The sequence below is a fragment of the Hyaena hyaena genome, unplaced genomic scaffold (assembly GCF_003009895.1).
Source record: "Hyaena hyaena isolate Hyena2069 unplaced genomic scaffold, ASM300989v1 scaffold_462, whole genome shotgun sequence".
Taxonomy (NCBI): domain Eukaryota; kingdom Metazoa; phylum Chordata; class Mammalia; order Carnivora; family Hyaenidae; genus Hyaena; species Hyaena hyaena.
The window spans coordinates 83,601-111,124 of record NW_024081092.1 but is presented as its reverse complement, the minus strand read 5'-3'; the positions used below and the strand labels follow the sequence as shown (position 1 = coordinate 111,124).

The window sequence follows — 27,524 nt, the reverse complement described above, 5'->3', positions numbered from 1 at the left end:
CTTCAGGTACACAACAGAGCGTTTCAACATCTCCATGCATTGAGCTGTGTTCACCAGAAGTGTAGCTGCAATCTGTCACCGCACAAGTCTTGTACATTATCACTGGCTGTGTTCTCCGTGCTGTACCGTTTATCCCTGTGATTTATTCATTCCACAACTAAAAGTTAGCCCTTTTTTCTTTAAAACTAATTATGTTGGGGCACCAGGGTGGCTCAGTCAGTTAAGTGTCCGACTTCAGCTCAGGTCATGATTTTGTGGTCCATGAGTTCAAGGACTACATTGGGCTCTGTGTTGACAGCTCAGAGCCAGGAGCCTGCTTCAGATTGTGTCTCCCTCTCTCTCTGCCCCTCCCCTGCTCATGCTCTATTTCTCTCTTTGTCTCTCTCAAAAATAAACATTAAAAAAATTTTTTAAACTATAATTATGTAATTGTATCTTCTACAATTAACAGATGAGTTTGTGCTGCCACTCATGCCCAGACTTGATATATCAGCCCGAGCTTGTTCTCTTGTTCCTATAGTTCTAGAAAAGAGAAAGACAATTATGAGTAGACTCAAAGAAAAACTTACTTTTTGAAGAGGAAGGGGATTTTGAATTTTGAAATTACAATTTTTTAGGCTGATTGCTTTCCCTTCTCAGTGATAGGTATCACTGTGTAACTCAACTGCTCCAAACACTTTCATCTCCTGAGATTTTAAGAAGGAACAATTTTTTGTTTGTTTCTTTGTTTTGTTCTGAGAAAGAGGGAGCATAAGCATGGGAGGGGCAGAGAGAGATAATCCCAAAGTAGGCTCCATGCTGACGGGGGAGTTCAAACTCACAAATTGTTGAGATGATGACCTGAACCTGAACTGAAACCAAGAGTTAGACGCTTACCTGACTGAGCCACCCAGGCACCCAAGAATGGGACATACTTGAGTGATGTATATTCTCTCCTATCCACTTGAGGAATAACTTGTAGATCTTTGCACTGGAACCAAGATCTTATGAATTTAACCTTCTTTATTTATTTATAGTTTGTTTTTTAAATTCTAAAATACTTTAATAATCTTGCTAGGAAGACAGATATACAATGCAATTATTCATTTTACAAGGAGATTCTGTAAATCCACTTAACAAGGGAAGCATCCTGAAGTACAATACATCAAGTTTTTATTTCTTATTTACATTATAATAGTGAATCGATACACAAAAGAGAACACAAAATCTCCTATATATATAAATTAATGTATTACAAACGTAGTAAGTAAATAAGTAAATAAACTTATATGTATATGTAAATAAGTAAATATACTGAAAAGACTTGAGCCCCAAAGTACCTTATTTCAAAAGAACATGAATGAGATGAAAGATGAACTAGCTTCCTTAGTGGAATGAACGAAGTAGACTGGCAGCTCAGGAAATCAAATCCTGTTTCAAACTTAGTACATTAACGGAAAGTCAGGCAGTAAAAGATGGACTTGAAAATGTCATCTCAAGCCATAGAGAGTGTTGGCATAATCCAAACAGTCTCCAAACCAACAAGATAGAAAGGTGAGAAGTCAAGTGAGCAGGTCCCGTGTGGCCAGCTTATATACAGACCTCTAGCAACTTTGCAAAATTGTCACTTGTCTCCCTGCAGTCAGCCCAAACATCATGAGCTTCAAAGAGCTTCGGGACCCACTATATTTCTGTAACCATGAAGCATTTGACAGTAACTGAGAAATCCAAATACCTCCATATTCCCCATACAGTGAAGACACTACCTTTTAAGGTCACTTCAGCTATTTTGTTTTGACCCAATATTCTAATTCTTCAGCACCCCTTTCATGGACATTGAAGGAGAAAATGAGAAAAATCTGCTTAACAATTACAGGTATGGGGCTGCAGAAGAAACCAGAAGAAATCCACAAAACAGCCATAATTTTCTGAACATTAAAGAGAAAAAGCCACATTCATCAGTTAAATGGAAACTATCTTTTTTTTCCTACTTAGTGCGGATAGGAATTAGAGGGAAATAGTGAGCCTGTATAATTTTCAAAATAAAAGTTCAAAGCAAGCAACTGAATCTTCTGTCTTAGGAAATCCTGTCAATGCATATTACAAATACACAAAGGGGTAGGTGCTGAGTCAATGCCCAGGCACCCACTACACTGGCTTCAACTTGGCAGAGGAGAAATGAGATGAAAACTGCCAGAAAGGGTAGAGAGGGTCACCCAGATGATCAGCATTTGAAGGTCAGCAGGAGAGGGCAAGCAGCATGGAGGAGAACTAAAGTGGGTCATGATTGTGCCCCTCCCTCCCACTTCCTTCTCCAAAGACCATTCGGATCTGGCACCCCACATTCCTAGGACCTTGCTGGGAGCCAACAACATACAAGTGCTCCCACAGAATTGCTACAATTCTGCTTTACGAAGGAAGATATGTATATTGGTCAGAATGATTTAAAATATTATTGATATGACAAAGACACAATAGCCTATAAAATTTAAGCCATGAGTTAGTTTTCTGCCAAGTTGCCACTAACCTAAAAGCCTTTATTAGTTTTATTTCTTTTTTAAAATTTATTTTGAGGGAGAGAGAGAGAGAACTGGGGAGGGGCAGATAAAGAGGGAGACAGAATCCCAAGCAGCCTCCACACTGTGATCACAGAGCCCTAGATGGGGCTCAAAGCCTGGAATAGTGAGATCATGACCTGATCCAAAGTCAAGAGTCAGAAGCTTAACCAACTGAGCCACCCAGGCGCCCCAGTTTTATTTTTATGTATAGAAAACATATGCTTTGGGGCTCCTGGGTGGCTTAGTCGGTTAAGCGTCCGACTTTCGCTTAGGTCATGATCTTGCGGTTCGTGGGTTCGAGCCCCGCGTCGGGCTCTGTGCTGACTGCCAGCTCAGAGCCTGGAGCCTGTTTCAGTCTGTGACTCCCTCTCTCTCTGACCCTCCCCTGCTCACGCTGTCTCTCTCTCTGTCTCCTAGAAATAAATAAAACATTAAAAAAAAAAAAGAAAACATATGCTTTTTCATTTCCCCTACCTTAAATCTAGTTGCAGCTCAGATTGTTTAATAAACAGAGAAGCCTAAGTTTCCATCACTTCCTCAAGATTTTTTTTAAAGTTTACTTATTTATTTCGCAAGAATGAAAGAGTGGGTGGGGGAGGGAGAGAGAGAGAGTGGGAGACAGAGAATCCCAAGCAGGCTCCGCACTGTCAATTCAGAGCCTTCAGGTGCCCCTCTCAAGATTTTTTTAACTAAAAAATTAAAAATCAGTATGACTTGTGCCAAAAAGGAAGATTATGTCAGATCCTGAAGTGGACCTCCTGAAAAAGATTATATTGCCCTGTTGCAAGAGGTAGAGTGCAATGCTTTCAACTGATATGTCAGTGTGGTATGCAGGCTTCCCCTGGAGAGGGGGCTGTTTGCTGGAAGGTTAAGAACTTCGGAAGGTTTTCTCTGTTTAGCAACAGTGGCAAGCTTTTATCACATCTGAGCCTAAATGGAGTAAAACAAACTCTAGAAGAAACTGGGGAACTAACAGATATGTTTTAAATCTTGAGGAGCAGTCTTCATTTCTGAGAGATTAGGGAAGAGTTTGTGATAGGGTTATAAAAAACCATGACAGTAAAATCTATAAATGCCAGTGGAAATAAAAGTGTTATAATAAAAAAGAACTATAATTACAATACAATTTATGGCTTGTCTATGATTTTCATTTTCTATAGGGCTTAGTTGTCAAAATATATGAAAAATTATGATGCAACCATATGAGGAAAGAAGAGAATACAAATATGTATGAAAGATGAAGGAACTAGCTAAATTTTTATTTCTCTTAAAACTAAAAGAGGGGCGCCTGGGTGGCTTAGTCGGTTAAGCGTCCGACTTTCGCTTGGGTCATGATCTCACGGTTCGTGGGTTCGAGCCCCGCGTCGGGCTCTGTGCTGACTGCCAGCTCAGAGCCTGGAGCCTGTTTCAGTCTGTGACTCCCTCTCTCTCTGACCCTCCCCTGCTCGCGCCATCTCTCTCTCTCTCTCTCCTAGAAATAAATAAAAAATATTTAAAAAAAAAATAGGTAACATAATTGAAGTTCTCAATGTTAGAAACCCCTTTTATAAGCTGGGACACCTAAAGGCTTGGCAAATATCCATACCCGTTAGCCATCTGCATCACTATTGACTGTGTGTATATATTAAAGGATTTAATGAATCATAGACATATGATCACTGCATGGAAAAAAATGTGTTGTGCCTAGCATACTCTTTTCCATAAAGAAAGCATTATTGGGAAATGCAAACATGTGGAAACAGGCCACAAAAATGCAGCAAATTAGTCCTTATTATCCACTCATCCACACAGGAAAGTTTTAAAAGGTAATAAAGTCCTAGGTTCTTAAAATTGGTACTTTAGCCTCACTGTTTTGGGAGTAAAGTATATAGTGCTGGATAACCACTGTGCATCTAAGCATTTAGTTCAGCTTTTAACTACCTTTCAATTCAAGAGGCATTTCAAATCATGCTGTCACCTGTTCCCAAGTTTTCCTCTGCAGATTGCCATCCCAAGCTACCTCATTAAAATGAATGAAAACAAACAGGATTATCCAAGTGAATTGTCACTAATGCTATTATAAAGTAAGAATGTTTTGGCACTATTCAATAAAGCTACAAGGCGAAGCTGTAAGTGTAACCCATGGAAATTCAGATGACATCTCAACTCATTAGTTTGCCTGTTCCATATTTGTGCTTGTGTTTGGAATAAATGATAATGTAGCTCTCCACATTCACAGCATCATAAGGGTCATTGTTTTCTCTAATGAACAATGANGGCCAGATTTCATTGTTTCTCATTGCCATGTAGTATTCCATGGTATAGATAAACCACATCTTCTTGATCCATTCGTCTGTTGATGGACACTTAGGCTCTTTCCATGTTTTAGCTATTGTGGAGAGTGCTGCTATGAACATTGGGGTACATGTGCTCCTATGCCTAATAGAGTATGCTTTAAAACCAATGACCAGAGGTAACCAGCATCCTGATTTCTAGACAAGAGTTAATTCAAAAGTCCTCATTTACAATATTCCTACATGTCACAAATGATTTCTTCCTACATCACCAATTTTGGGATAGTTTTCGGCCACTTTTAAAATTAAAGCTGCAATCCATAGCAAAATCATTTTTTCACATTCTGTAACAAGATTTTCTAAGAACTCATACAGAAATTCAGTCTATTTCTACACACATGGAATCATAAAATAACGGAAAGAATCCCAGTAATTTAAAAAATCCTAAGCAATTGTATAGATTATCATTCCATAGTTCAAGTGAAAGCTGAAAATAATAACATATAGATACACACGTAATATATACATATGTATTAGGCATGTTACCATTGGCTTAAGAAAGACACAAACTTCCTGGAGGTTAAATTGAAATTATTTCTTAAACTCTTTAAGTTAAAGATGAATGAACTCCTCCCCTTGGAACTCTGTACCCACTTGAAGATTCTATCATTGGTCTCATCAACACTTGAAGGAAAAGACACCCAGTTAGGTAAGTGGTCTGTGTTCTGATGGTTCTCTGGACAGAAGCTGAAATTTTCAGGTCTCCGTGGTCCAGCCAATGCTTCTTAACAGAGAAAACTTGATTTGGAGAATGTCTTTATATCAAGATGCTTGAAGCTTCTCCCAGGTTAGGGTTTCTGCAGTAAGGAAGACCAGTAGGATATATTTTCCCATTGTTCAATTAGATAAATTCCCTTCCTAATCTCTAAAATTACTGACTACAAACACTTCCTAGTGCTGATTCAATTTTGATATTGATTTTTACAAAAATAACATCTGCATGATGAACTCATGTCCCACATTCCCCTGATGTTTCTACCATCACATCTGACTATATTTGAATATGGTGTTTAAATCCATCCCTTCTTTGATAATTTCTGCCCTCTCTTCACAAAAACTCAGATACAATGTTATTGTATCTTCAAAACAGCTATTTAAATCTCTTCATTCTGATCTACTCACTCTTTAGAAGTTAAATTGGCATTTGGGGCATCTGGGAGGCTCAGTTGGTTAAGCATCCGACTTCGGCTCAGGTCATGATCTCACAGTTCTTGGGTTCGAGCCCTGTGTTGGGCTCTGTGCTGACAGCTCAGAGCCTGGAGCCTGCTTCAGATTCTGTGTCTCCCTCTCTCTCTGACACTCCCCTGCGTGCTCTCTCTCTCTCTCTCTCAGAAATGAATAAAACATTAAAAAAAATTTTAAAGAAGTTAAATTGGCATTTGAGATCAAAATGTGAATGATTCTTATGGGTGGTTTTGCAAAAAGAAGTGGTAAGGTCACATGTCTGTTATCTTGGGTGATTTAATTATGGGTTTAGAGAAGAGGAACATAAGTAATAGGTAGGAAAAAAAAAACAATTCTAGATGACTTGGCTAAGAGCAATTTGTCAAACTCAAGTTGCTGAGAAGGATATCTTGACTGAAACAAAAATTATTTGAGAAATTACATTTGGCATTACCTGATTTCCAACTACTAATTATCTGTATACACTTAACAATAAGATATTATTTATAAAAACCTATCCCAGTGGAGTGCTTTAAAAATATTGGTATCTTTACAAATAGGTACATAACATAGGATTTAATTGTGGACTTTTAAAAATGATGGATATAGATGAACATAGTGAAAAACATGTACAGAAGAATACCTAGAGGGCTAAAACCCTTAGGTTTAAGTTTGATAAAAGCTTGTTGGTATTCTTTTTATTAATTTATTGTCTTCTTTCTTTATGTTTTATATTTTGTAGTAGTAATAATTAACTGCTCATGTGAAAAGAAATTCTATTTTTATACATCACATAACTCTCACAGAGCTCATGTAAATAGTTATTTAATTGCACGTTGTTTTTTTAAACAAAAAAGAAATATGTGTATGCTATCTAGTCAACTTAAACATTATTAGAACAGAGGGGCACCTGAGTGGCTCAGTTGTTTAAGTGACTGATTTTGGCTCTTGATTTCAGCTCAGGTCATGATCTTTTTTTTTTCTTTGTGCATAATTTAAGTTTATTATTTTTATTATTTTTTTATTTTTTATTTTTTCTTACAAATAGTTTATTTTCAAGTTGGTTTCCATATAACACCCAGTGCTCATCCCCACAAGTGTCCTCCTCCATGTCCATCTCCCCCCTCCCCCCCTCACCCATCAGTCCTCAGTTTGTTTCTCAGCATTCAAGAGTCTCTCATGGTTTGCCTCTCTCCCTCTCCCCCACTATTTCCTCCCTGCTTCTCCCCCATGGTCCTCAGTTATGTTCCTCCTAATCCTCCTATAAGCGCAAACATATATTTGTCCTTCTCTGCCTGACTTATTTCGCTAAGCATAACACCCTCAAGGTCCATCCACGTTGCTACACATGGCCAGATTTCATTTTTTCTCATTGCCATGTAGTATTCCATGGTATAGATAAACCACATCTTATTGATCCATTCGTCCATTGATGGACACTTAGGCTCTTTCCATGTTTTGGCTATTGTGGAGAGTGCTGCTATGAACATTGGGGTACATGTGCTCCTATGCATCAGCACTTCTGGATCCCTAGGGTAAATTCCTAGCAGTGCTATTTCTGGGTCATAGGGGAGTTCTATTGTTATTTTCCTGAGGAACCTCCACACTGTTTTCCAGAGGGGCTGCAACTCAGGTCATGACCTTATGGTTTGTGAGACTGAGCCCGGCATCAAGCTTTGAGCTGATAATGTGGAGCCCGCTTGGGATTCTTTCTCTCCCTCTCTCTCTGCCCCTCCCAACTTCTTTCTCTGCCTCTCCCCACGTGTACTCTCCCTCTCTTTCTCAAAATAGATAAATAAACATTTTAAAAAATCAAACTGTTTCTAAATTAAATAGATAAAAAGACAAAAAATACAATTAATAAGTCTAATCTTTTAGGAAAAGCATAGAGTACCATAAATTCATGAATAGGGACTTGGGGAATTGTTTATGACAATTCAGAAATTATAAAATTATTTCCCTCTACATATTCTAGAGAGAATAATATTTCCTTCTTTATCGAAAAAATCTAATGTAGAGAGGTGGCTCAGTCAGTTAAGCATCTGGCTCTTGCTCTCTCTCTCAAAAATAAATAAACATTAAAAAACAAAGTTTAAAAAAAGGAAGAAATCTGTAAAGCCTCTACTCCCTATGCAATCTTGAACAAGACAAACAGATGATACCTGGTTGTCTTCAGGTTCTCTCTAATGTAAAAAAGTACTATATTATATGAAGTGTCATGGCTGTGGATGGTGATGTAAAGGTATGTATTTGAAATTTGTTTACTTAATTATAATGAAATCATAATCTATGATATAATGCATAGAATATATGCAGTAGTTCTCATCTTAATTTCCCAACTACAGAAAAACTGGAACCCATATCACTAGTAAGCATGGATTTAACTAGTAAGGCAATTAATATGGTAATGAGGCTGCCATTTGATTTTTTGTATAAGCAGCCACAATAGTGCTTAAGTTTTAGTTTGCTGATATATATTTAGTTATGGGAATTGTTTTCAACATGTCTACAAAAAATTTAGTAATATTAAATGAATCACTTTTTTATCAACATGTTTAAGACCATGAAATTCTTATAGTCTGTGCCTCTCTGACTAAAGTATCTTGTTACTAGAATAACTTTCAAAGTAGAGGAGATATTCTCTTTTTATCTATATAACCCTAGTTTGCATATGGTAGAAATGCTTTCTGGAATAGGATTTTGAATTGCTGAACTACACAGTAAATCCACACACACACACGCACACCCTTTTTTATTTTTTTGCAAAAATGAATATGTTCCTTTAAAATATTCTTGCCCTTCTGCACTGAGTATGGAGCCTATTTAAGATTCTCTCTCGGGGAGCATGGGTGGCTCAGTCCCTTAATTGTCGACTTCAGCTCAGGTCATGATCTCCTGGTTTGTGGGTTCGAGCCCCTTGTAGGGCTCTGTGCTGACAGCTTGGAGCTTGGAGCCTGCTTCAGATTCTGTGTCTCCCTCTCTTTCCCTATTCCTCACTCTCACTCAATCTCTCTCTCTCTAAAAATAAATAAACATAAAAAAAGATTCTCTCCCTCTGCCCTCTCCCTCCTTCACTCTCTCTCTCTCTCTAAAATAAATAAATTAAAAAAAATTAAAAAGTATTCTTGCCTTATCCCAAAGAGTATTCTTGCTTTATCCCAAAGAGCTGCTCTTTACGAAGTAACATGAATAGTCTACAAACATCAAGAGTAAAATGAGCCCAGAAGCCTTATATGTGTATACAAATATATGCTCACACCTACTATCTGAAACAGCGTAGTTTTTGGTCCTATATCTTATTTTCCTTTTATCCATTTTATTCTTTTTACTATTAACTGATTTTTAAAAAATTTTTAATGTTTATTTTTGTGAGAGAGAGAAAGAGAGAGAATGTGCGGGCCTGAGTAGGGGAGGGGCAGAGAGAGAGGGAGACACAGAATCCTAAACAGGCTCAAGGTTCTGAGCTGTGAGCACAAAGCCCAATGCAGAGCCCAAACTCATGTCAGGCTACAACATCCTGACTTGAGCCGAAGTTGGACGCTTAACTGACTGAGCCACTTCGGCACCCCAACTATCAACTGATTTTAAACAAAACTGATACTGACTTCGTTAGAGTTGATGCACTTATTAGTGTCTTCACAATATAAAAATGAAAATATACAAGTAAAATTTAGGAGTGTTAAAGTTAGGGTTACAAGTGATCAAAAATCGATACATAACAGTAATGGACACAGTCTACTCGATTACAAAATGTGATGTACTTTTATATATCAGAGTAACCTATGACTTCACCATCAAGCTAGACTAACAGTCTTCTGTTGTCAATCATTTAGATATATTTGTAGAACATGCAAGAATAATATCTTTGTTTAAATTCTGGAGGGGGTGCATTTTAGTAACAGACATTCATACCATTGACAAGCAGAGGAATTGCTTAGTATTTTCCTCTGCCACCTTTAAGAACACCTCTTAGAATTTTTCTTTTGGCTTTAAAGTGAAGTCACTTGGGTCTGGGCATTCTTGGAAGCAAAATCACTTAGAAATTAATGTTTTGTGCTAAGAGAAGTAATATTTCACAAGAACAAAAATCTTGAATGTTTCCTGTTAAATTCTGAAGTCACAGTTTGTATCAATTCAGATCAACTCAGAAGTTGACCAGGAATTTTAAAACTGACTTTGACTGGAATATTCTTTTCTTTCCACAGTAGAGATTTCCTTCAATTAAAAAAAATCAATCAGGATATCAAACTGTTTGACAATGTGAGAAGTTTGAGGTGTAGACATGACCATCAAGAAGCATCTTTGAATTCTGAAAGATCTAACTATTGTGCTGTGTGGAGAACATCAAGACACATTACTGGTGATGACTTCACCTCTAGAAAACAGTACTGGGAGCTGGATGTGGGCCATTCTTGTGAGGAAGCTCTAGGAATCTATAAAGATTCTTGGATGAGAAAGAATGGTTTGCTGATGGAATCTGAGGATATATTTCTTCTTTTATGTCTGAAAGAGGGTAATTGTTACAGTCTCCTGTCCAGTTTCCCAGTGTTTGTCAATAAAGAAATCTCTGGGCCAGTTGGTATATGTTCCTTGATTTTTCATTCCATCTTCTCTTGTTCCGTCTTCTTTAAATTAAATCATCTCTGTGGCCCAGTTACCTAGATACATGCTGTGGTTGCTCACCTGGGTTGTGAGTTTGCTGGAGTTATAAAAATATACAAGTGTGTGATTCCAACTCAATGGTGTACTGTAGGAACACAGAGTTTGCCCATCACAGACAGACTCGATTATCAACAACGCCCATGTCAATCTGAAACTTTCTTCTCCCAAGTCTTAATCTAGAATGTCCCACAATTCAATTCACCCTCAGGGGAGAAAAATCTGTTTTATGGGGAAATCTCCACTGACCCTCAGGACCTTAAGGATAAACCTTTCTTTATATGAACTCCAAATATTTGACTGTATCATTTACAGTAGTGGAAATTTCAAGAACTAAGGAAAGTGTTCATTATCCCAGCAGATCACACAATGTCTAGGAGATAACGTGCACTTAACCAATATTTGATGAGTGAAGCAGTTCATAAACAAGTGACATGACTGCCTTATTGGCAGTAGGGTTTGATTACTGTATGCTGCCCAATAATCTTCGCTACAGTTTACATACTATATACTCTGTTTTCCAAATTCCACTTCTGAAAGGGACATAGCTTTGAAATACATGTGGTTCTACATATTTGTCCTCAAGAACTGAAAATAGCCAGTAGAAAAAAACGCTATCAGTCACTGAAGATGACAGTTGAGGATAATAGAGGATAAAGAAGGGCCTTGACTCCTGCTTTTCAAAGTTCCATTCAGCCGCACCGCCATCACACTCACCTGAGCTTCAGGGCACATGGGTGGCTCAGTTGCTTACGTGTTTGACTCTTGATCTCAGCTCAGGTCTTGATCTCAGGGTCATGAGTTCAAGCCCCGTATTGGGGTCCCCTTGGGCGTGAAGCTTACTTAAGAAAAATAGTTTACCTGAGCTTTGGTTGAAATGCCAATTCTTGGCTCAAACCCAGGACCTAGGGCTCAGAAACGTTGCATGTCAAGGGCCGAAATTCATGGTTTGTCAGTCATTCCAAGTAATTCAGATGAATGCTTAACTTTGAGAAACATCGAATGAGGTGGTTTACACCAGCAAATTTCTTACATCTGAGAGCGAGAATATCACTAGACGCAATTTGATCCAGTAACATTGATTACCTAGTCTTTTCTTGGTTTATTTATGTATTTTGAGAGAGAGAGGGAGAGCATGAGTGAGCAGGGGAGGGACTGAGAAAGAAGGAGGAGAAAGAACTCCGAGTAGGCTCTGCACAGTCAGCACAGAGCCGGATGTGGGGCTTGAACTCACAAAGTGTGAGATTATGACCTGAGCTGAAATCATGAGTCAGTTGCTTAACTGACTGAGCTACCCAGGCACCCCTGATTATTCTTTAATGAAAAGAGTATAGTAGTGGAGATTAAGATCTTGAAGAGAATGCTGAAGATTTCAAAAATAAAATTTGGATAATAGATTATTTTTGTGTAAAATACCCATAGTCATAGTTCTTGAATTGTGGACTAGTTAAACAGAAGAAAAAAGGTCCTTTTTTTATTTGAAAAATACAGGAAACAGACAATAATGGGAGAAAAAAACACTCAATATGGAGGTAAGTAAAAAAGTAATGAGTTTAATCCACTTTCTTGACGACTATTCAGAAAAGACATTCCAATCAGATTTTTAAGTATGTTATTTTTGGGTATATTTCAAATTCTGGAAATATGTGATAATGAGAAGATTCTAATTTGTTACATACAAATATGTACTATATATCTATACATATAAATTTTGAATAACTATAAATTTAGTACTTCATATGGATTTTAGCAATATTCAGAAAGTATCCTTTTTTGGGACAAAATGTGAAACAAGCATTCTGAGATATCAGTGGCAGATATTATGGTCTCATGACCCTAACAAGACGTAGGGCATTGGTACAGAGAAGGACAAAAACCTTCCTGAAACCAAAGAGAAAGTCTTAAGACTCAGTTGTTGTAGGGATACTTGATTTTTGACTGAACAGGCAGGCACTGCCAATGGGTGAAAAAAGAGAAACTTTCCAGTGAATATTCTGTGATACTTTCACAAAAATTAATTCCAGATACATTCAATATGAAAAAGAAAATTCATGATTTTAAAAGAAGTGAATATTGGAAAATATCGTTTTGATTCTATGTTAGAAAGGGATTTCCTAGTGAAAAAACCAAAAGCATGATTTAAATAAGGTAACTACTGAACAATTTAACTGCAAACGTTTTAAGAATTTTTTTTCTCAAAAGACACTCTAATGGAAGTGAAAAACTGAGAAAAAAAAAAACCCTGTAAGATTTAAAACTAGTGAAGGATGAATATCCAAAATATGTAAAGAATTCTTCCAGTCTGGAAGAAAAATAGAGACTGCACCTTCCCCCTAGAAAAAAACATCTGAAACTTCACAGGAGGAGAAGTAAGCAGTAAAGGTGAGGATCTTCTCAACCTCATTCATAGTTAAAGACGTAAAATTAAAATGACAATCACTACCATCAAATAAGCGTTTAAAGGATTAATTTTGGTAATGAGGTGAAGAAACTCTCTTGGCTGAATAGAGAGAGATTTGAGGGAGGAGGGGACCGGTCTGGGGGGTTGGGATGGGGGGTGGTTTTCAAGGCCAGGTTTGGGTGCGCTGGGTCCAACCTTTCCCTGACCTCACCTGGTGGCAAAGGGTGAGCTGGAGGCCAGAGGGCGGCTATTCCAGAGACTGGAGACCTCTGGCTCGCAAAGCCACGTGCCCGGCACAGGGCATTAAGGGCGTGGCACTGAGCAGGACAGGCCGGGAGGCTCTTGGCAGCTCCCCTGTGGCTCTCTAGAATTCCGGAAGCTTCCGCGGGGAGACTGGAGAAGTCGCTAACAGCCCCAGCCACACCCTGCCATTACATATTTGAAAAATGCTGTTTTCTTCCTGTTCTGACCTCAGTCAGTCGCTGTAAGTTCTGCATCTTCTAGACACGTGCGGGACCATGGATGGTGCTTTCTTGGAGCCCAGGCCCCGGCTTTAGCCAAGCGCTGTGCTGGGCTCTGGGCCAAAACCAGGGTCCCTACCATGCCACATGTCTGGTAGTGACAGTTTAGACATAATGATCTAATGGTTTGTGAGTTCGAGTTCTCATCGGGCTCTCTGGTGTCAGCCAGAGCCTGCTTCGGATGCTCCGTCTCTCCCTGCTCCTCCCCACTCGCGCACACAGGCGCTCGCTCTCTCTCTCTCTCTCTCTCTCTCTTCCCCTCCCCAACAATAAATGAACATTGAAAAATAAATAAATAAAAGCAAACCTTGAAAGCAGGATTTCTCCCAGAGTTAACCCCCTCCACACTCCCAGACTATGGAACTGTGGCCACAAAAAGGGTTTCACATACCACTATGGACCTGGTGATATTTTGGGTAATACCATGGAGCTTGAGCATTGTGATCTTTTCCTCAAGAACTTACATCTAATTAAAAAGCCTTTACTATATTGCTGTATGTGCAGAGGCAGACAAGAGAATGAAGGGGTGCCAAGGGTAAACTTGTTGGAGTTTTTTGATATGTAATTTCCAAGAGAAGATAATATTAAAGATAAACATTTTGGAATCTGAAGACTGTAGTTCACTTTTTTAGCCGTGATTTACATTAGAAGAGCAAATTTATGGTGACCAGTCATTTGGCGTAGGGGAAATAGATTAGTGTTTTAGGTTTTCTTTCTAGGATGCTTCCCTGGATGAAGCATACTTCATATGTAGTCATTGACTAAATTTGAAAATGTTTTTAAGAAACTGAATAGGATACAAGCCTAGTCAAGATGGAGAAAACTTTAAGAGATAGTTGCCTAAACTTAGCAGAAAATACAGTTTTTCTTTTACAAAAAATGTGTATGATGCCTTTTAGGAATCAATCATGTAGTACACATCCACCATGTGATCATTAAATCCACAAAAGACCATAAGTCTTTCAATTATGCATACGTGCTCAATAATAGAAAGAGAGAGTATGAGAAAATATGCAGGGTAATAAGAAAAGGAGCAGAGTCTTAAAGAAAGTCCAACAAAAGACATCGTGTGTGCAGTGTTAGACCAAAAGAAAAAAAAGCAGTAGAATATTTCCAAAAAGAAAAGAAAAAAATATTAAACCAAAAGGGAAGAATTTTGTGGAGGACTTACCAAAAAATATAAAATTTCAGAGAATTTTAGTTCAGCAGAGATTGACAAGATTCATAAAATAGTAGAAGGATAGTTCTACCAGACCAGCAGGTGGGATTATCTGGCAGGGGCTTGTTCACACTGGGCTGAAAAATCAAATGTGGATAACTTTCTCTCTGAAAAAAAAAAAAAATATATATATATATATCAAGAAAGAAATGCATGTATTTGCAGACAATCAAATATAGTGGATAATGTGCATTGATTCAATTAATATAGTTTCCTTTTAAATATTTTATTTTAGTATTTTATTTTATTTTATTTTATTTATTTTATTTGAGAGAGAGATAGAGTGAGTGCAAGCATGAGAAGGGGAGGGGCAGGGAGAGAGAGAGAATTCCAAGCAGGCTCTGCACTGTCAGTACAGAACTAGGTGTGGGGCTGGATCTCCTAAATCGTGAGGTCATGACCTGAGCCAGATGCTTAACCAACTGAGTCACCCAGGTGCCCCACTTTTTATCTGCTTTTAAGAAACTCTAGGGGTGCCGGGGTGGCTCTGCTGGTTAAGCATCCGACTCTGGGTTTCAGCTCAGGTCATGATCTCACAGTTCATGAGTTGGAGCTTCTCATAGGGCTCTGTACTGACAGTGTGGAGCCCGCTTGGGATTCTCTCTCTCTACCTCTCTCTCTGCTCCTCCCCTGCTCTCTCTCTCTCACTCTCAAAGTAAATAAACTTAAAAAAATACTTAAAAAGCAGAGAAAAAGTTTATATTTGGGGGATATTTATTTATTTATGGGGAGTTCATTTGTTTTAAAAACAACAAATCACATGGATCACATAGGTTAACTCAAGGTGTGGCTTATTACTAGAGAGCAAATGTGGAAGTTTGATTAAGCTGGTTTAAGGTTTGTAATCAGTCATCGTCATCAGGGTATGTCTTCCAAATGCAAAAATGGAATCAGGAACTCCAACACCTTTCTCAAGATTAGATAATCCAAGATAATTATCTTGGATTAGCCAATCACTTTCGGTAAATGGGTGTGATCTTCAAAGACTATAAAACATCAGGCAAAGAGCCAAGCTCATTATTCTGTAGAATCATGTGTTTGGAGTTGGCTGGGCTGTGGAGACTTCAGAAATTTACTGCTATTGAAAGGTGAGCACCTAATCCTTGAACCAACTTGAACAGAATCCCTTGCTGAACAAGAGTGGAAATCTCCACTAATAGTACCCACAGGTGAGGACTCCTATTTATGAAAGCAACTTAGGATTTTCCCACATCTGCCTGTATTTCTCCATTGTGAAGATAATAATAAAGGAAAGTGAGTGAGTAACAGTAGAGACATTTGAAGTCAGATCTAAACATCGAGTGTGACCTATTTATGAGAAGTACAGTTGAAGTAAGTATGCTAAGTGGATGAACTGAATGTAAGATGAACTGAAAACTCATTTAAATTACTAAAGTTTGACTGGTGTAATGAGGAGAAGGATCCAAAAAGAGCATAGGTAAAGGCACAGAGATAATTAGATGTCATTTTACTGAAGGTTCATCTAAAATATGCTAAGAAGTTGAAACATCTTGAATGCAGTTAAAAGCTTCTGAAGGAGTTAAAGCAAAGAGGAGATATTATCACAATTCTTTTTTAGAAAGTTCATTCAGATTGCAATTTAGAAAGAATACTGATTGATTGGAAGACCTCAAAATCAAAGTCAAGGAAGCAAATAGGCTGTTTAGGAACCTTGAAGCAAAGGTTAGGAGTGAATTGAACACAGATAATGGGAAGTAGAAGGATTCAAGGGACAGTCTTTATGGTAGAAAAATGTTAGAAAATATGATCTGTTTGAGTGTAGAAAGTTAAATGGATAAAACTAAAAAATGAGACATATTTTGCTTGATATTGGAACATCACTGAGGTTAGAAATGGAAGTGGTATGACTGATTTGATATAAGATATTGATAGTTTGAGAAATGTGCCACTGTAAGTTCCAGTGAGATATACCAGCAGAAATATGCAGTATGCAGCTGGATGCATGAGGTTGGAGCCTATATGAAAGATTTGGCTGGGACGGGGACAGTTCACAATTGTTAGTATATTCTAGGCATTTGAGCAGAGGAATCTCAAATGAGAATTTTTAGAAAGTAAAGTATAAAGTTTTCACATGGAAAGATAACTTGAGGAATCTTTGTATTTGTAAGTCCAGTTGGGAAAGAGGAGTTGGAAAAAGTAAATCTTTACAAAGAAACCAGGAGACAGGGATTTCCTTGAAGCCCAGGGTATGCAAGTTTCATAGTAGGAAGGATTAATGAAGTATAAAGAACTTAGTAATGTGTATATAAAAAACCATGTGGATTCAGCAAAAAAGGTTCTGGTGAGACAAAGAGCAATCTCATTAAAACAGGAATAAAAGAGAGATTTCACTGATTTGAAGAAAGACTGAGAGTCCCACAAACGAGTCGAGTGAATGTATACTTGTGAACAATACATAAGTTTTTTGGAGTAAAAATGACAGTATAAGAGCCAAGACAGAGGGTCAACTGAGTATATTTTATTTTAATTTCAAAACCCTGTGAGTGAATAAACCATGTTTAAAAGTAGGGAGGAAAGTAGGGAAAGATAAAGTGAAAAAAAAAGTGAGAAGAGGGGCATTAATACTGGAAGGTGGTTGACTGTTGACCAATGTCTTTAAGGACAGTGTGGAAGTCAGCTAAGAAAGGGGGAGGGGGGTAGAGCCCTGGGCAGGATGAGTTAAGCTGCACTCATACACACAAGGTTCTGATCTGCATGCAGTTTCTGGATGTGAAAGTAAAATTTTAGAAAAGTCTTATTCTGAGAAGCAATGTTTGCTATTATTTTCAGAAAATGAGTTAGTCTATAGCTAAAGTATCTGGGCATACAACAGATGAAATGGATTTAGTAATGAGGGTTCTTAGTATATTAGGCAAGACAATTATTGTATCACAGGTACATATTATTAAGAAAATGTAGATATTTTGAGGAAGGAGTTAGAGTCAAGGTTTTCACTTGTAGTGCAAAAATATTACCAAATGAGTAGAAAAGTGATCAGAGGGGAGAAGATGTCCCTAAATTTCTGTTTTCAAGGAATGTACCAAATTGCTAAGTGTCAGAGGAGAAATAGTAGGTGATAAGACATGGAAAGCCTCTATATGATCTAAATAACCCACTCTCCATAGAGCTTTGTGTCTCTGCGCAGAGAGATGCTCCGTGCTGAATATAGGAAGGTGCACCACTTGCTTTACGAGGAAGAGAGACGCTATTTAGGGAGAATCGAAAAAGAAAGCAAAGAGATTTTACAGCAACTCAAACAAAGTGAGGACAGCATGGGCCAAAAGGGGAAACTGCTAAGAGGAGTGTATGAGGTCCTCAAGGAAATGTGCCATAAACAAGACATGGAGCTGCTCCAGGTAAGGACTGAGGGAAGGAGCTTCACGGTGCTGCCTGGAGAATGTCCATATTCTCTTTGCCTTCCATCACGCGTTTGCGATCATGCTTTCTGATGCCGTGGGCAGGGTTTTGCGTGTCTTGGTGATGCTGATGTCCACAGGGTATTCTTGCCATACACAATAACTGAAGTCTGAAAAAGCAGGTTAAAAAAAAAATCCTAGAGAATACCTCCTTCTCAAATTGTAATATACATTCAATTACTGGTGGACAGTGACCAAGAAGCTTGTTTGAAGGTGTATGGATTTGTATGTGGATCTGGAAAAAATGAGAAATTTCAGAATCTATACAATTCATTTTCCTTTTCTGTTTCCATGTACATGATACGATTTGCTGGAATTTGGGCTTACCCACTCTTGGGAATAAGTAATGAAGTCTTTACTGTGAATCTTGTGATATATACTGAGATATTTTTTTCTGATTCTCTTTACAGCAGTTTGAAAATACATTAAAAAGGTAAGTTTGCCCCTAGATTAAAGGTTTGAGAATTGCTTAAGAGCAATCAGACTGTTGATGCTAAAATAGGAGCATAATTAATTATGATAATAGAACTTATTTCATAAGATATTTATCTTTCATGTCTCCAAGGGTAGAAATAGGTTTGTTGTTTTGTGTAAGGTGGAGTTGGACAGGGCTCTGCTGAAGCCTGTGGGGTTGGCAGTTCTGTGGACAAGCTGCATGTAGAGAAGAGCCACTTGTGATTTTAATGCTTAGAAACTTAGGAACACATCAAGTATGTGGCCGGAAGCCATGACAAGCTTATGCGGGAGAAATAGGTATTTCCAAGAAGTATACAGTGGGAGAAGAGGGAGAAGAAGCATGGGGGTGAGGACCATGTGGGGCTTGGGGCTCCCATGGGTAGCACGTGGCTGACTCCAGCTTCACATGGAAAGGCTGTCTGCTGTATATACCGAAGCTGGGTCCTAGGAGCAGAATCTCTGCCCGAGCTAAGCTCCTCACCCCCTTGCTGTGCATATATGGACACAGAGCATCTTGGTGGTGACCAGTGTGTATTAAGAATCAAAGTGCCCTCTTGTGGGGATGAGCACTGGGTGTTATATGGAAACCAACTTGACAATAAACTATTTGTAAATAAAAAAAAATTTTAAAAAAAAAGAATCAAAGTGCCCTTCTGTAATGTCTTCAGTTTTGTGCCATCTTGCATAACCCCCGCTCAGCTCTGAAAAACCAGATCCTGAAATGGTATGCTAGGATCAAAGTGTGAGGAGGTAGCATTGGGTTTAATTTGCTCTTCATAAAATGAATGGATATTTGTGAAGCTCCCTACTTTGTGGAGTTACATTCATAACTACTTATGATGCTAATTATGAGGATTTTAATGAAGCATTTTCACTGGGACATAGATTAAATCTAATCATTGTAATGAAAATGTTGAACTCAGAAAGAGTAACTAACTGTTCTTTTTTGTAGGAGTGAGTCAGTGCAGCTGCACATGCCCCAACCTGTGGACCCACAGCTCAGTTCATGGCCCATCACGGGGCTGATAGAGAGGCTCAACCGTTTTCTTGGTAATAGACTGCCCTTTGGTTGGGTAGCTGTATGTTCTCCTCAGCTAGTGTCTATGGGTAATGTTGCCCCATTGTAAAATTGATGATTTCATATCTGGGCATTTTATAACCAAATCTGCCTTTGTGGAAAAGTAATATATGTGGACAAACAACTACTATCTGGAGAAAAATTCAATATAATAGTTTATGATAAGCTACTTGGAAGTAAACAATAGGAAAGATATTTGATGGTGTGCAGCATGCTGCAATTCGGTGTCAGCTGTAAGAAACATGTAAATCTGCATGAACATTCAGTATAGTCCAAGTTTTAGGTTATGTGGTTATTACAGGCTGTGAGATGATTAGAGAGTTTTGTTTTCTACAATGTTCTGTAATAAATGCACTTTACACAGGACATCCTTTATTCACATAATACAAAAATAGTTTGTATAAATCAATAGTGTTAAGAACATAAAACAAACATTTCTACACAACACCACAAAGTAAGCTAACCACTTATTTCACAGTTTTCTTCCCAACAATTACACTGGTTGAAAATTCTCACATTCTACTTCTAAAAGACATGATTTTTCTTTCAGTTTATTTTACCTTGATATATATTGGCAAAAAAAATACTTAAATATGAGGCACAGTGATCACTCTTTAGGAATTGTTATTATTAAGAATTATTTTCTGAGGAGGTTAGTCAGCTACTTCTGTTACCGTGATTACTAATGATGTCCCCATTTAAAAAATTTCAGAGGACGAACAAACAGTGCTTAGTTATATCCCTCTTCTTTATATGTTTTAAGAAAATTCCAAAATTTCTTCTAATTTGTCTAATTAATGATTTGCTCATTATGAAGGCAGACCCCTGACATACAGTAGATTTCTAGAGCTTCCTCACTGCCCTGGCCTTGGTTTCCAGGGTAAGCTAAAAACCCAGAGAGTATGTGTCCATAAGGAATTGATAACACTACATTTTAATGTGACTGTTTTCTTCCTCCTGCAGTGTCCACTTTTTTTGAAAATGAAACGACCTGTGACATGCCACTGTTTGAAGATCTGAGACATTGGCTCTTCAGTGGCGATCATCCTGACATTGTCACTAATGCAACAAGATCTAAATACTTTCTCGCATGGGGAGCCCAGACATTCACGTGTGGTCAACATTACTGGGAGGTGGATGTGGGGACCCGTCAGAACTGGGCCCTTGGGTTTTGTAATGATTCCTGGACAATGAGGAATGACATGGTCCTTGAGTCAGAGGGAATTTTTCTACTCTTCTGTATCAAAGAAGACAACCAGTGTCGTCTCTTTAGCTCCTCCCCATTTTCTCCTCAATACGTAGAAAGGCCTCTGGGCCATGTGGGGGTGTTCCTAGATTAGGAGCGTGGCATGGTGAGCTTTGTGAACGTGGCCAATTCCTCCCTTATTTGCAGTTTCGTTTTATATTCCTTCTCTCTTCCTCTCCGACCGTTTCTATGCTCTGCACCCCGGTGAGGAGGGATATGTCAGAAACTGACCACAAGCGTCAGCGATGCCAGTACTCAAGAGAGCTCAGCTAAGTGCCTGCTTGACAGCCTTCAATGTCTTCCTTTATCAAACACATGGACTATTTTTAAAGGGTTGATAATTATAAGTGTATACATTTGTTTCCATTTTCTTTAAATAAAAACAATCTCTCTTAGATTTTGATGCCTTCTTTATTCTACCCTGTGTCCTTTCACTTGTCTTCTAAGGTTGCTGGAGGCAAAGAATACCCGAGTAGGTTTACTCAGCTACATGGGCTAAAACAAGAGCACATGTTTCTTCCCACTGGCAGACTTGGAATATTCTCCTCTTTGCTCTGCATCTGCTAAGGCATATTTCTTCACCAAGTCTCAGCTTTAAAATGTCTTCCTCATGGAATGATTTGTAAAGCTTCTGGACTAAATGAGGTCTCTTGAATGTATGGACTCAAAAGACCCTATATTCTTTGTAAAGGCCCCAAGCTAATATCCTTCTCCTCTAGTTTACCTATTATAGGAGAAGGTGTATGCCTGCCTTATGTACAGGTATATTTCAATAGGTAGCACTGAGTTTAAGATGTAATTAACATTCAGTAAATGTTTGAGTAAATTCATAGATGTTACAAGGTAGCAAATAAAGACATGCCTTACCACTGTCAAAAGCGTACTAAATGTAACTAAAATTAAATGAGAATACTGAGGAGTATTAACTAATAAAGATGTGAATTAGGCTGCCTTTAAATTTGATAGGCTATGAAATTATAACAGACACAAAAAGATACTATCTAAACATAATGACATTAACAGAGATATAAGGACTGCATATGTGAGCAATTTCAGTAATTTTAATGAAGATACCTATAGTCACAGATAGCCTAAATTTATATGTACCAGACTGGACAGTACAAGTTTTTGCTATAGAAAATAAAGAATACTCAAGAGACAAATTGCATTTAAAATGGTTACAAGGTTAATCAAATCTTAAAAGGTTGAAATGGTATATTACACTATTATAACAATAAACTTATTTTTATTCTATTTCTTTATCCTGAATCATACATATGATGTTGAATGTTTTTGTATTTAATTCACTTACTGGAAGGTATGGCATACAATAAACACAACCACAGTTTCAGATCTGTGAATTGGGATCTGTTTAAAAGTCTGGGAATGCTCCGATTAGTGAGAAGTTATCTAGGAACAATCTGAGAATGGCTGAGCCTGCCTCTGAATGGTAAATCTCATTCAAGGGTCTAGTCAATCTATTTCTTGTCATTTGTTGACATCATCCTTTAATATTTTCTGTCCTCTTACATTAGCAACAGTTTGAAAAATTTTGTTATTGCCAGAATAATGTTTGTTTATATTCACTCATTTATTCATTTATCTATCCATTCACCACACATTTATTTTGTACTATGATCAAAGTACTCTGTTAGATAGTAGAGATATAGTAACAATAAGACAGTGTCTTTATGTTTGGGGGATTTCTAGTCCAGTAGTAATAAGCATCTACCAATTTCATGAGAGTAATGAAGAGAAACAGACAGTTTAGCACACACATGTCTAAGCCTCCAGTAGACAATGGGAGTGTAAATAAGCCAATGGAATTAATGAATTAATTCAGTCAGGAGACATAGCAGGAATGAGATGAAACGTAGAAGCAATGGCTTGATATTCTGATAGAATTCTTATTTTTATTCAGCACATTTTAACATTAATATACTTTTGAAGTTAAGGTTCAATAAAACTCATGGATATTTAGCAAATGTATAGTGACCTATATCTTACGTTCACACACAGTACAAATCTGCCTCTCAGGCAGTAAGACAAAGATTAAAGCACCAATGGTACCTAGCACTCTCTCTGGGAGACATGAAAATTATTGATCCTAATGAGTCATATTCCAGAGCATGAAAGTTGAAGTCCTTTAACAGACACATCATATCAATACCAGTTTGGAAACAAAAACAGGATGTTGTCAGATTTTCTTCAACTCAAAAAAAATTATACATAGGTGTGTCTGATAAAATTTGACACTTAATCAAAGAAAGAAAATATCATGGCAGCCTATGTCATATATATGTCGGCATGGAACTGTTTCAGTTTTCACCTGTAACCTGTCTTCTATATCAAGTTTTGAATAATCTTATTTGTAAAACATCGTGGAATAAAGAGCTGTACATATGAGAAAAGAAGAACACTTTAGTTTTAAATTCAAACAATGGTTCTCAAACTCGTCTACACATTAGAATCACCTGGATAGATTTTAAATCTCTGTGGTGTTGCTTAGGTGGTGGCACTCTTTAAGTTCTTCAGGTGATTTCAATATAGAGTCAAGTTTGAAATTATTGATTTAGAGTAGTAGTTCTTAAACCTGACTATACATTAAATGCAACTGGGTAGATTCTGAAACTTCTCAATTTTAGATTATAACCCAGAACATCTCAAAAATTCTCTGAGTGAAATTCAGGCATTACCATTTCCCAAGAGTCTTCAGATGATTCCCACACTCAGGCAAGTTTGAGAACCAGTACTTTAAAAGTCTCCATGCATCAGGGTGTTGGGTAACTTAGTCGGTTGAGCGTCTCACTTCAGCTAAGGTCATGATCACACAGTTCCTGGGATCCAGCTTCATCTTGGGTTTTGTACTGACAGTGAGGAGTTTGCTTAGGATTCTCTGTCTCCCTCTCTCTCTCTCCCCCTCTACTGCTCTCTCAAAAATAAATAAGCATAAAAAAAAATACTCTCTACACATCCCCTACTCCAAGCTTGGAAGCCTTGAATAATGAGACATCCCTATATGTAGTTTGTTTTATCCCTCCCTGTGCTCTTGTTCAGTGATAATCAGACTTCATTCTCCCTGAGAAGTACTTCATAGCATCACACACCAAATCATATTTAATGCATCACACGTGATTTTAGCAAGGTGAGTGATAACTTCAAGTGTTTTAGAAATGGCACCTTGTTTTCACAATACACATTTGAACTTAACCCCCTGAAAATATGTGAATTCACTACACTCTCATCTTAAATAATGATCTAGCTTAAAATTATGCAGAGTTAAGTAATAAGCATCAATCAGTTAAATAGATATTCAATTTTACTGAAATACTTTAATTTGAAAACAAAATTGTTATGATGAAGCCCTTTTCTTTGTAAAGCTAGTGTTTAACTTATTAGTGCAACAAAACCCTAATACTGTATTTATCTCTCATTTCTTTTTTATATTATTTTATTTCATTTTGAGAGAGAGAGAGAGGACAAGTTGGGGAGGGGCAGAGAAAGAGAAATATAGAGAGAGAATCCCAAAAATGTTCCACACTGTCAGCATAGAGCCTGATGTGGGACTGGAACCACAAACCGTGAGATCATGACCTAAGCCAAAACCAAGACTCGGACGCTTAACAAACTGAGCCACCCAGGCACTCTTAAAATCTTTATTCTGTTTTATTTTATCTTATTCTATCTTTTATTTAATTTTGTTAAACTTTTTTCTTCTTCCCTTTTCTTTTTTACCCTCTATCCTATCAAGCTTCTTTCAACAAGCAGACTGAAACATAACTAAGATTAGCTTCCTTTATTGCATTTTGTTTTTAATTTTTAATTTTTATATTTTATTTTATTAATTTTTTTCTTCCTCCAAAATGACAAGATGGACGAATCCACCCCAAAAGAAAGAAAAAGAAGAAATGATGACCAGGGACTTAATCAACACAGACATAAGATGTCTGACCTACAATTTAAAACCACGATTATAAGAATACTAGCTAAGGTTGGAAAAAGCATAGAAGACACCAGAGAACCCCTTTCTGCAGACATGAAAAACTAAATCTAGTCAGGCTGAAATTAAAAATACTCCAATTGAGATGCAATCTCAAATGGATACCGTGACCCAAGGATGGATAAGGCAGAGCACCAAATCGGTGATATAGGAGATAAAATTATGGAAAATAATGACGCAGGGGAAAAAAGAGGCAAATAAAGGCATAATATCATAATACAAGACTTAGAGAACTCAATGACTTATTAAAAAGGAATAACATTCATAGGAGTCCCATGGCTTTGAATGACACACTGGATGGACTTAACTGATATATTCAGAACATTTCATCCTAAAGAGCAAAATACACATTCTTCTCAAGTGCATATGGAACTTTCTCCAGAATAGATCACATACTGGGTCACAAATCAGCCTTCAACAGGTATAAAAAGATCAATATCATACCATGCATATCTTCAGACCACCATTCTATGATACTTAAAATCAACCAAAAGAAAAATTTGGAAAGACCACAGATACTTGGAGGTTAAAGAACATCTTTTTAAAGAATGAGTCAACCAGGAAATTAAAAAGTACATGAAAGCCAAAGAAAATGAAAACACAGAAAACACAACCTTTGAGATGAAGCAAAGTCAGTCATAAGAGGAAAGTTTATAGCAACCCAGGCCTTCCTAAAAAAGGAAGAAAGTTCTCAAATACACAACTTAACCTTACTTCTAAAGGAGGGAGTAAAAGAACAGCAAATAATGCCCAAAGCCACCAGAAAAAGGGAAATAATAAAGATTAGAGCAGAAATCAGTGATATTGAAATAAACAAAACAAAACATAATAAAACAGTAGAACAGATCAATGAAACCAGGAGCTGTTTCTTTGAAAGAATTAACAAAATTGATAAACACCTAGTCAGATTTATCAAAAGGAAAAAGGAAGAACCCAAATAAATAAAATCATGAATGAAAGAGGAGCGATCACAACTAACACCACAGCAATACAAATAATTATAGGAGAATATTATGAGCAATTATACACCAATAAATTGAAAAACCTCAAAGAAATAAACAAATTCCTAGAAACATATAAACTACCAAAACTGAAACAGTAAGGAATAGAAAATTTGAACAGACTCATAATCAACAAATATACTGAATCATTCATAAAATATCTCCCAGCAGTAAACTAGAGTCCAGGGCCACATGGCTTTCCAGGAGAATTTACCAAATATTTAAAGAAGAGTTAACACCTATTCTTTTGAAGCTGTTACAAAAAATAGAAATGGAAGGAAAACTTCCAAACTCATTCTCTGAAGCCAGAATTATCTGATACCACAATCACTAACAGACCCCACTAAAAAGTAGAACTACAGACCAATTCCCTGACGAACATGGATGTAAAAATTCTCAACAACATACTAGTCAACTGAATCCAAAATACATTAAAAGAATTATTCACCACAATCAAGTGGTATTTATTCCTGCACTGCAGAGCTGGTTCAATATCCACAAATCAATCAACCAAGCAACGTGATACGTAACATTAATAAAAGAAAGGATAAGAACCATATAATCCTCTCAATAGATACATAAAAAGCATTTGACAAAATACAGCCTTCTTTCTTGATAAAAACCCTCAAGAAAGTAGGGATAAAAGGAACATACCTCAAGATCATAAAGGCCATATACAAAAGACCCACAGCTAATATTATCCTCACTGGGGAAACACTGAGAGCTTTCTGCCTAGGGTCAGGAACACGACAGGGATGTTTACTCTCACCACTGTGGTTCAACATAGTGTTGGAAGTCCTGCAACGAAAAGAAATAAAAGGCATTCAAATCAGCAAGGAGGAAGTCCAGCTTCAACTCTTCACAAATGACATGATACTCTACATGGAAAACCAAAAAGATTCCACCAAAAATCTGCTAGAACTGATACATGAATTCAGCAAAGTCACAAGATATAAAATCAATGTACAGAAATCTGTGGCATTTTTATACACCAAATAAGAAGGTGCAGAAACAGAAATCAAGGAATCTATCCCATTTACAATTGCACCAAAACCCATAAAATACCTATTAATAAACTTAACCAAAGAGGTAAAAGATCTATATGCTGAAAACTATAGAAAGCTTATGAAAAAAATTGAAGAAGACCCCGAAAAATGGAAAAACATTCCATGCTGATGGATTGAAAGAACAAATATTGTTAAAATGTCTACAGTATCCAAAGCAGCCTACATAATTCAATGCAATCCCTATCAAAATAACACCAGCATCTTCATAGAGCTAGAAGAAACAATCCTAAAATTTGTATGAAACCAGAAAAGTTCCCAAATAGCCAAAGCAATCTTGAAAAAGAAAACCAAAGCTGGAAGCATCACAGTCCCAGACGTCAAGTTGTATTGCAAAGCTGTAATCATCAAGACAATACCAGTATGGTACTGGCACAAAACAGGGTCATAGATCAATGGAACAGAATAGAGAACACAGAAATGAATCCA

The 27,524-nt window shown here is 37.4% G+C and overlaps 1 protein-coding gene across 1 annotated transcript; it reads left to right on the top strand.

The window, feature by feature from the left end:
* The first annotated feature begins 14,010 nt into the window (after positions 1-14,010).
* Positions 14,011-21,238, top strand: LOC120246239 (tripartite motif-containing protein 43-like). Its single transcript, XM_039253682.1, is given in 5 exon segments — positions 14,011-14,031; positions 17,960-18,190; positions 18,661-18,683; positions 19,659-19,813; positions 20,748-21,238. Coding segments are annotated over 5 exon segments (921 nt in total).
* The last annotated feature ends 6,286 nt before the right edge of the window (positions 21,239-27,524 follow it).